Genomic DNA, 10,898 nt, shown 5'->3' with positions numbered 1-10,898 from the left:
GCTTTGTCTGCCTCTTGTTGACCTACATTCTTTGGTCCAATGTAGCCTTTGCCACACCTCTTACATATACCAAAAAGCTGAGTCCTCCGATTCTTGCCATACCTAGAAGTGGCATTATTCCTAGGAATTCCTTGTCTACAGCCCCTTCTTAGATGTCCTATTCTACCACAATTAAAATTTTGACATTTTGGTGTCTCTTCATACCATTGGAAATCGCTTCTCCTACCCAAGCTTCAGTACTATATTCAAATGTTTCAACATTCATTGTATGCAAGATCCATTCATCTATGGGGCTGATCTGACCTTTAAAAGCCCAAGGATCTTCTTACATTCTAAATTGGCATTTTTAAAAGCCAAAGATTCAATAAGTACATATCTAGATTCAGGGTCTGTCACTACTACATGTACAGCCTTAGTTAATCTTTGTAAGAAGTCAGCAAATGCTTCTGTCTGGCCCTGTTTAACCCTAATATATGATTCAGTCCTATTTCCTGGTCCCTGAATCCTGTCCCATGCTGTACTACATAGGGACAAGTTGCGTTCATCATAGTGAGCCTGTTCCTGAGGATCAGAGTAATGACTTTTGCCAAGAATTTGATCTTGGGAAGTGTCAAATCCTTTAGCTTTCCCCTGTTGCTCTAAAATTTTTGCCTCTTCTCTCCCAATAACATTTCCAAAGCAGCTGAGGTCCATCTTCTACAAACTCTGAGATTAACTGAAGCCAATCGTGTATGGTAGTCTTAGTGCTTAAAGCCCATGTTTTCACCGTTTCCCTGACAAAAGGTGAATGTAGCCCATGAGAAACTATTGCTTGCTTTATTTCTTTTAGATCGCTCATACGTATTGGTTCCCATGCATATTCTTTGACTACCTTAGGGTACTTTGTGCCAGATGGTCTTTCCAAGGAAATTACCAGATATGCAGTTAAAACTCTTGAATAAGTCATCCAGGGTCTGGCATGTACTGAGGCTAAATCCTGTCCTTGTATCTTCTGTCCCTGCTCATCAACTTCAATAAATTCCTCAGTCTTTTCAAACATTTTTACTACTGCCTTTTGTAAAGTCTGACTCTCCTGTCCAGTGATCTGTTCTAATGCCCTCACTGAGGATTCCAAGGTATGAAACTTGTCCAGTAAAGATAACGTCTCATGTTTGGACATAATTTTGATTGTGTGCCTATTATCTTCCTGGAGAGATATCTTATCCATTAATCTATCATAACTTTTCAACAGATTTCGATTGTTAAATTCAATAGCACGAGTTCTTTTAGATAATTTTGTCAAATCCATGCTATCCCTCTCCATAGTATTGATCTTCTCAACTAGCAGCCCATTATTAGTCTGTAAAGACTGTATTATTTCTAAAAGTTCCTCATTCTTGACCCTATTATTGGACCATTTTTTAGTGGTATGATATTGAAAACAAAACTAATTTCTGGAATCAAATAAAGGGATGTAGAAGGAAATCAGATAGGTTTTGCAGAATACCTTCCCTTCCATAGTATAAGCAAAATAATTGTTATCAGTGATTTCTGTAGTTTTTCATATCTTACCTGTCGTAAGGCAATTACAATGAATTGGAGTAGGTACAATAATCGTTATTGGCCAGGAAGTGTCACAGTTGCAGCCACGTGGCTGAGAGATGCTAGCAGCAGCGAACAGCATGTGTTGCTTACTTAGGTACTGAACAATATGCTTTATTTAACAAATTAAGAGCAGTTATTATTATTATTTTTTTTGTTTGTTTTTTTTGAGACAGGTGCCTGTCCTGGAACTAGCTCTTGTAGACCAGGCTGGCCTCGAACTCCCAGAAATCCACCTGCCTCTGCCTCCCGAGTGCTGGGATTAAAGGCATGCACCACCACTGCCCAGCAAGAGCAGTTATTAAGGTGATCAAATGATTCCAAGAGTTGGGGCCCAAGATAAGGAGAAAACCCAAAGTTTTCCATCAGTGAGAATTGTGGACTGTGTGTGCCGCAGGAATCACAGGCAGAAGTGTGTGGGCTGGCACATAATGCTCTAAGTGACAGTATGTGGGTCATGAGCTAGGAAGTGCTAAGAAACAGCCTGCTACATCTGAGTGCAGGCTAGACCTGTGGGCAGGAGAGTCAGTGCCCAATGCGCCATGTGGCTGGCAAACCGATCCCAAAACATGTGGACTGGAACCCACGTTCAGTGGCCCAATGATGGTGGAAGTTACAAAATAATCCCACATTAGTTCATAATTATGTATAATAAAGGGTTATTTATTTAGGGGAGACTCACAGATCACTGTCCTAGATCACTGTCCTCTGCATGAACGGGGAACAGAAACTGAATCTAGCAGCCAGAAGCAAGAACCGGAAGCAGGAGAGCGAGCACATGCTTTACAGCTGCATTTATCGTGTAAGAGACCATGCCCAAGTGGGCTGGTATCTTAAAGGTTATTGGCCAAAAGAGCTCCCACAGCAACCACTGAACAGCTAATTCCCTCACTTCTTATAAGAGAATTAGAATGATATAAAAATTTGAAACTAAAACGTAGGGTTGGTGCCCTACTAACCCATGACTCACCAAATGGCCTTTTAGTCTGTTTACTCACTGACAAAAATTTGGATAACATCTCCCGCTCATGATGTTGTAATGATCACATCAGATGATAGACAACATTTCGAATTATAAGGCATGCAACAGAGATGACTCAGTGATAAAAGTGCTTGCTACCAAGGTTGATGACTTTAACTCAATTCCCAGAACTCATATTCTAGAAGAAAAGACTTGAGCTGCCCTCTGACTTCCTCGAATATCACATGGCATATGCACATCACTTAATTTAAAGGCTCATTTATTTTGTAAACTGCCCAACATCATAGAGGATCATGATAAAGTAGTTCCACACTAGTTCAGAATTGAGTATAAAGGGTTCTTTATTTAGGGGTAGACTCACAGATCAACAGTCCTCTGCACAAGCATGAAATGGGAACTGAATCCAGCAGCCAAGATAGAAAGTGCATACGTTTCTTCTACATCTGTTTTTATAGTACCCAAGACCATGCCCAAAGTTGTCTAGCATCTCAAAGGCCATTGGCTGAAGGAGTTTTCCTAGCACCTCCCCCTTTTGTCTAAATAAGAGAATTCCTAACCCAATATAAAAACTATATACAATAAAAACAGATATAAGTATAAAAATTAGGATTATAACCAGCATAAACAATATTAAGCAAAGAACATATGCTAAATGTTTTAATAATTACCTTATCCTAATGAGTGTAAGTCTTGTATTAGTAATGGCTTGGCTAAGACATGAGAGGAAAGAAACTATGACTATCTAGTCTTCAACCTCATTGAAAACCTGAGAAGGGAAATAATATTACTTGAGTAAACAGGAAGTACAAAGAAGCAACCTACAAAATGTGCAATAAATGACAGAGACAACTGGCTACCTGGGCAATCACACAAGGTCTCATTTGCAATGTTGGAGCAACCAACTTTTGACTATGGCCTATAGTAACTGACAAACTATTTTCAGAGGCTATTCCATCATGGTCAGCATTTACTTAATTTCTTAGTAGTATTGCAGTTATCAGAGCATGTTTTCTGTTGGGCATAATTTGTTCACCTAGTTTTCCAGCTGATTATGAACTTGCTAAGGAAAGAGGGCTCAGAACTTCATGGAGTAAAACTCCACATGCTTCCCTAAACTTATGATATCAGACACTGGCATTTAAAGATGGGTAAGTTTTTTTTTTGCCTCTTTTCAACCTAAGGCAGAATATGAATGATGGAATTCATGCTCCCATGATGGATAAGTCTGGAATGTGGTAAGGGACCCCTAAGACAGACGCAGTCATCTGAGGGACTCAAAGGAGTCTTAAAAAATAAAAAAGGGGGACTATGTGGGATCTCGCATGTGACTCCATTTCCATCTGGAGTCAATTCTGACTTAAAAGTCATTTGAATTCAAGCTTGCCTGCTCTGCCTGCATCCTTGAGGGCTCTGAGAAGTTCTGACTAGTCCCATGGGAAAGAGCGCATTATCTACTAAGACACAGGCTAGTGAATGCTGCTGAGGGCAAATCCAGAGAGAAAAGGAAACTGCTTGCTCAAGGACAGGAATAATCTTGTGGTTAGATACTGACTGACTGTCTAGGTTGTACTTTGTTCTGCTTTTGAATATAAGCAGGTTCTGAAATAAACTCTGGACTGGTTGGTATTTTACCAACAGACTTTCAAATCTATCCTGTGTTTTCTGTCTCAGTTTCTTTCATCTGACATTTCCTTAGTCTTTGTGCTCTCCCCATCCACTCCAGGTACCTGAGAGGGCTGGGGGGCAGGCAGACCAGAGCCAAGACAGGTTCTCCTAATAGCCTGGCAAAGACAAGGCCTTCCTTAGTTTCAGTTCACAAAGATGGGACAGAGCTAAATAGATAGCCCTCAGGAAAACCCTAACTTAGGAGCAACCAATCAGCAAGTGCCTCACAGCCTTCTGTTGGCTCAGCAGGCACTCCATGGCACCTTCTGCTAGTTCAGCAGGTGCCCCTCGGTCTCCTGATAACTAAGGTAGTTTTCCCTACCCTGCTGCTGGAAGGCCCCTCACCATTATGACCTCCCACCAATCAGCCCCAGACTAATCTTTCCTCCACCAATCAGCCCCAGATTAATTCCTCCTCCCTGTAATTCCCTTAACTCTGCTTAAAAGGAGCTTGCAACCTTCTTATGGGGAGGTCACCATGTGCCACCACAATGTTGGAATTAATAAAGCACTTTTGTTATTACTTATGTGGTTGTTGGCTTTCCTTAGGGAAAGGGCTTCTCTTGGACTAACAGTCTACCTGATTGGTGGAACAGGCTACAACATTTATACACTATGATTTAGCTTGAGTGATGCTCAGCCTCCCACATTCTTTCATTGTTTCTTTCCTCCACTCCCACAAGGTCTTTCTGGCTCCTGGTCAACATCCCTTCTTTCTCCTGGGCTTTGTTGTCAGTTTTCTCAATGGTACTTTGTATACATTCCTATTGCAACATTTATCACACTGCTTTGTAAACATTAGTTTGGGAGTCTGCTAGATTTCTTCCAGACTGAGCACCTGGAAGAAAGACACCTGTTTATCACTGGTGTCATTATTATTATTTGGAATAAGTGGACATTTCTGGCTAATGAAAAGCATTCATTTAAAGGATTGGAGGTAGGTGAAATAGGAAAAGTGGGATAAAGAGGCATTAATGTTTGAGGATTATTCTATAGATCTTTCAATGCCAGAAGACATTGGCTATGAGAGTGAGCAGGGGTTTACGGTAAAAGTTGTCCTCTAGTGAGCGCTGGAATATCCCAAGAGTATTAGCAACCAAAAGCAAAATGCTGGTGACTAAGAGACCACACAGGGATGAAGCAAGCTGTGGGGCATCCTGTCAAGTTTATTTTTTCCTTTTCTGTTGCTTGTTACGTGAGTATCTATGACTATGATGAATTAATAGTGATTTATTTCCCCCCCTTTGGAGTCTTGATTTTTGTTTAGTATGAGTCTACAGTTTTATCACGATGTCTCTGCTCTGGAAGTATCTGTTAAAGAAATCAGGAGGGGGGCTGGAGAGGTGGTTCAGCCCTTAAGAGCCTTTGCTGCTTTTCTAGAGCACCTGACTCCAGTTCGCAGGACCCACATCAAGTGACTCACAACCACCTGTAACTCCAGCTCCAGGGAGTCTTGATACCTTCCTCAGGTACCCTTGTGCGCGTAAATAAAATTTTACATAAAGCTGGGTAAGTGTATGTTTAGGGTAGTGGAGAAACAAAAGAGAAAAATATGAGTTTGGTTGATTTGTCCAGCATTAGATGAAGAACCACACAGGGATGAAGGCACAATGTTGGGCATGCTGCCAAATTTCTGTTCCATGTTACTTGAGTATCCCTTATAAATGAGTTTGCCTGTTCTGTTCACAGATGCATCTTCAATGTTCAGAACAGTATGGGATATAAAATAATCTTTCCAATAAATACTTGCTGAACGAATGGCTAAAACAGTTGGGTGGTAACTCAGGGGAGGTTAGATCCAGTTTTCCGGTATGCCTTTTGAATTCTGCCTTGGCCATTCTCCATGCATTGGCTTCATTCTCAGGCAGGTTTGGGGGTGCTGAGTGACGGCAAGGTAGGCAAGAATAGCTGCAGGTTTACATTCTAATAATTCAGAACCCCAATGACCCCGACTCTTCCTGAAAAGCCTTGACTTGCCCTACAGTCAGCTGGGCATAGGTCAATTAACAGTTTCTAAAATTGGGCAGTCCTGGGACAAGTCCTGCTCCTTGAATAGGGCCAAAGGCAGGTTTCACTGCAGCTGAAAACAGGAACTAGTGGTTCCCTCAAGGAAAATGGGGTTCTATCACCAGGAGAAGGGGGACAAAGGCTGACAGAAATGACTGATGTCCATCACTTGTCAGTGGTGACAAGCCAGAGCACAGCTGTTTTCCTTTCTCTCTATTTTCACATCAGCCCAATGAATTTGTGCTTGTTGATAAGGTCTTACTTTTTAAATGCCCCTCTCCTGTCCCTGCGAGTCTGCAGAGGCCTTCCTCATCCCTGGATGCCTGGTTCAAATACATCTCCCTCATGAGTCTCCTTTTTGAATGAAATCCCTTTCTTCCTAATGCCAAGTCCAGGTTCAGGGAAGGACATACAGACTCTGCTGCAGGACCGACCCCGAATCTCCTGATCTCTCCAGAAAGCAGGCATTGCCACATTTACAGACAGCATCAAGGAGAGCACTAGGAACCTGGCTTCAGTTCCAGCAGCGCTGGGAGACTGTGGGAAGTGGAAGGACCAAACAAATCCATTTCCATAATCTGTCTTCTTCAGCTACGCTGTGCGTCCTATTGGTGCATTGTGTCCATACTTTCAAAAGGATATTTTCCCTCCTTTCGACCAAGGCTCGGAAAGCGGTGTCCTAAGTTCTCTAGGGTTACACACTCTGCTCTCACAGAGGCCGGGCGGTGGTGGCACTCGGAAGGCGGAGGCAGGTGGATCTCTGTGAGTTCGAGGCCAGCCTGGTCTACAAGAGCTAGTTCCAGGACAGGCTCTAAAGCTACAGAGAAACCCTGTTTCAAAAACCAAAAATCCAAAAAAACGATTACTTACAGAGTCTTGCTATGTGGTCACAGATGGTGGTCTAGTGTTTACAGTATCTCGCAGTTCACTTTGCAGTCCTCGTCCTATGCAAGCACGGTGATTGGGTGCCCACCAAGGGCCGCCAGGGCGCGCTCGTAGCTAGGCGCGAGGCCGCTGAGGGCGGGAGGCTCTGTGATTGGGCGATGCCGCTGTCAGTTAGCCGCGGGCGGGGCGGGGGGCGGGAGGCGTGGCCTGCATGAATAAGGCGCGCTTCAGCGAGTCCAGCGCTTCGCCGCCGCCCGCCGGACTACGAGGCGCCCCCTGAGGGGCGGAGGAATCGGGCCTGGGGAGCGGGCGCTGAGGGAGGAGCCAGGTCGGAGCGGCAGAGGGCCCTGGCTGGCGAGGAGGTGGAGGGCTGAGGCCCGGAGGAGGCCCCGCCGCGATGGGCAACCTGGAGAGCACCGAGGGCGGCCCCGGCGAGCCGCCCTCCGTCCCGCTGCTGCTACCGCCCGGCAAGACGCCGATGCCCGAGCCGTGCGAGCTGGAAGAGAGATTCGCCCTAGTGCTGGTGAGCCCCGCGCTGCTGCCTTCCCGCCACCCCCAACCCCCCGCCGGGTCCCGCCCACCCCCTCTGCCCGGTCAGCCCCTGACCCCGCCAGCAACGCCGGCCCGGGAGCTCGGAGCAGCCGGTCGGGGGTCGGGGAGGAGGGGTCCCCCAGCCCCGGACCTGCCCGCGGTCCAGACTCCTCCCCACTTCCCTCAGACTTCCCGGTCGCCTGCCGGAATTCCATTCCCGGGACCTCGCTGGTGGGGCGATTTCGGAAGCTGTTGGGTCCTCAGACCAAATCGGGCTTTTCCTCCCGTGTGAGAGTGGGTCTCGCGGCCATTCCAGATGTTTCGGGGGTGGGGGGAAGAAGAGGGAACGGAGAAGGGGCTGGCTGCTCTTGGGAGGGGGGTGGAATAAGGAGTGATACCATTCTTATTTCAGAACGGCATCCTGCTAAGTCGGAGTGGGTTTGCCTGGTCTGAACATGTGGATAAGCCATTTGACTAGGCTTTTTCGTCCCAATTGAAACAATACACAAACCATTCCGCCTGATTCGTTTTCCCCCCTCGTTTCATATTAAGCCTTGGTGACTGGTTTGGATTCCTTTGCCTGTGGTTCTTTGTAGTCCTGTGGTTTCAAAAGGGATGATCTATAAAGATGCCCTTTCAGAGTCGACTTTGGGATGTGAGTGGTCTTGTGACTAGAGAGGTAGCAGGTACCACTGAGATGAAGCTGGACCATATGTTGAAGCTGAACGTGAAACTTTAGAGAAACCTGAACATCTGCTAACAGAGAAATCTGAAAACTTGGGGAATAGCTCTCAGTTCCCCCGAGGAACTCTCAGTAAGAATTCTGGTGTATCGTTGGTATGGCCGGAGGTCTGACTCTGCCGGTGAGGAGGGATAAGTTTTAGACTTAGCAGGCTTATTGGATTTCATCTGCCTTGGAAGAGGGTGATTAGATCAGTTGGCAGCCGTGGAGCTGTCTAGAGATCCTGGCCTTTGCAGTGTGGAGAGCCTGACATCAGCTCACTGGCACCAACTTGGACTCAGAGAGTCCAGGATGTTCCAAAGAGTTGTTCCAAGGGAAGCAGGCAAGGATCCCAGCTTTGGTACTTGTTTCATATCAGGGCTCACATAGAGGAGACCAGTCAGGAAATTAGTATGCTTGCACACCTATAATGTATACCGCATAGAGAGGCCGTGGTTTAAGACACTGACTTGGGTTAGGATTCCTGGCATCAGTGTCCTGAGCAAATCACCTCAGGCCTCAAGCTCTCCAAGCTCTGCTGACTGCCTGTGTGGATCAGATCATGTGTCTCCACCAGAAAGCCAGGAGTCTGTGGTCTTGACTCAGCACTGATACAACTTCCCCAGCCAGAGTGTTTTTCAGGGGTTTCCATAAATACAGAGGGGGTTAGGATGCTCTCATCTGACAAGAGCTGGCGTATCCTGTGACTAGGTGCATAGCATAGCCTGGCTACCTTCCTCAGATAACTCCTTTTGTGGAATACAAGTGATCTCAGATCTGAGTCACTATTGAGATAAACTTCAGAGTTAACACTTACTGAGTATATAGTGCACCGCAGACTTCCACTTTCATTACATCTACTCAACAGCCCCATGGGGCAAGTGCTGTTGAGGAGAGTGGGACTCCAAGAGATTAGGTAGTAACTTAATGTCAACTACCTGACCAGGGATGGAAGAAAACAGTTAATTCTGGCTTGAACGTTGTCCGTATCCTACACCAGGATTCTAGTATGTCACACTACATCCGCCAAATGGCCTTTTCATAAACCCAGTCAGTTGTGTTGAAGCTGGCAGACTGGGAAAGAAGGTAACAGAGGAGGAGTTTGTCTGTTTTATATCATCCAGAAGAAGAAAGTAGCCCACACTGAGCCACTAACCAGTGCTGATACATCACACGCCCGCTTCTCACTGGCCTAGCAGCACTGAAGCATCGGCTACAGCTCCTGTTTGCCATCATGAACAGTGCTGTGCTGAATACCCTTTCAATGTATAGTTTTCCTTAGGATAGAAGCTTTAAATTGAGCTTGCTGAATTATAGGTTATAAATCGTTTTTTATTTTCTAAAAAAATGTATTTATTACTATCATGTGTAACTACTGGCATACAGGTGTTATGGCTTGAGTGTAGAGGTCAGAGGACAACTTTTGGGAGTCCGTTCTCTCCAACATGACTTCTGGGCCTAGAACTCAGGAGTTTTTACCTGCTGAGCCATCTTGCCACCCCTATAAATGCTTTTAAGGTCCTTAGTGTGTATTTCCAGATTATCTTTCAAAAACCATAATGTGATTTGGTATGGTAGTACATACCTGTAATCCCTTGTGAGGCTATGGCAGTAGAAGAACTTGTCTCGGTTTCATAGTGAGATACTGTGTCGAAACCAAATCTTCATCCTCCAAAAAAATTAGTGTCCTCCAAGTGGGATGGCTTTTCCTTTTGATTATAAAGTAATATATTTTAATTCAGCAGATTTAGAAATAGTGAAAGAAGAAAATCATCTGTACTATGGACTAGTAATGTTTTCTAGTAACATTTTGACATACTTAAACATATTTTAACAATTAAGATAATACTCAGATTGTGTTGTAAACTGAGTCTTTACAATTTTAAGCATTTTGTATCTTTTTGTTTTGTTTTTCAAGGGTTTCTTTGTGTAGCTCTGGCTATCCTGGAACTCACTCTGTAGACCAGGCTGGCTTCAAACTCACAGAGATCCACCTGCCTCTGCCTCCTGAGTGCTTGGATTAAAGGTGTGCGCCACCACCACCCAGCTCTGCTTTTCTTTGTAAACCACTTCTGGATGATTTAGATTTTTAGGAACTTTTGTTTCTTTGATTAATACAAAATGTTATCTTGCCGGGCGGTGGTGGCGCATGCCTTTAATCCCAGCACTCAGGAGGCAGAGGCAGGCAGATCTCTGTGAGTTCGAGGCCAGCCTGGTCTACAAGAGCTAGTTCCAGGACAGGAACCAAAAGCTGCGAAGAAACCCTGTCTCAAAAATCCAAAAAAAAAAAAAAATGTTGTTTTACGGTGATTTTTCTGAATGTCGTCTTTTGTTTACCGTTTGTCTTTTGTTCTTTGTTGGGATTTATTCTATATCCATATGTCTATGTAATAAATGTATATTTTCTACAGTCTCACGTTATAAATCTTTTTCACACATGAAAGAGTATAAATAACTGTTCTGTAAGGTTACTGTGGAGTTCTTGGAATTGCTCCCTGCCCCTTATGTTCTGCGTCGTCTCTGGAA

General features: G+C 44.7%; 1 protein-coding gene across 4 annotated transcripts in view; it reads left to right on the top strand.

Annotated features, from left to right (window-relative positions):
• The first annotated feature begins 7,412 nt into the window (after positions 1 to 7,412).
• Fmnl3 (formin like 3) overlaps positions 7,413 to 10,898 on the top strand; it is a 57,627-nt gene continuing 54,141 nt past the window's right edge. For all 4 annotated transcript variants that reach the window (XM_075960608.1, XM_075960606.1, XM_075960607.1 and 1 more), the window contains exon 1: positions 7,413 to 7,643. In XM_075960608.1, coding sequence (XP_075816723.1) covers positions 7,518 to 7,643 — 126 coding nt within the window. In that variant the 5' untranslated portion in view covers positions 7,413 to 7,517. The remainder of the gene's footprint in view (positions 7,644 to 10,898) is intronic.

The sequence above is a fragment of the Microtus pennsylvanicus genome, chromosome 2, assembly GCF_037038515.1.
Source record: "Microtus pennsylvanicus isolate mMicPen1 chromosome 2, mMicPen1.hap1, whole genome shotgun sequence".
Lineage (NCBI taxonomy): Eukaryota > Metazoa > Chordata > Mammalia > Rodentia > Cricetidae > Microtus > Microtus pennsylvanicus.
The sequence above is the reverse complement of the archived record's forward strand: the minus strand, read 5'-3'. Positions and strand labels throughout refer to the sequence as shown.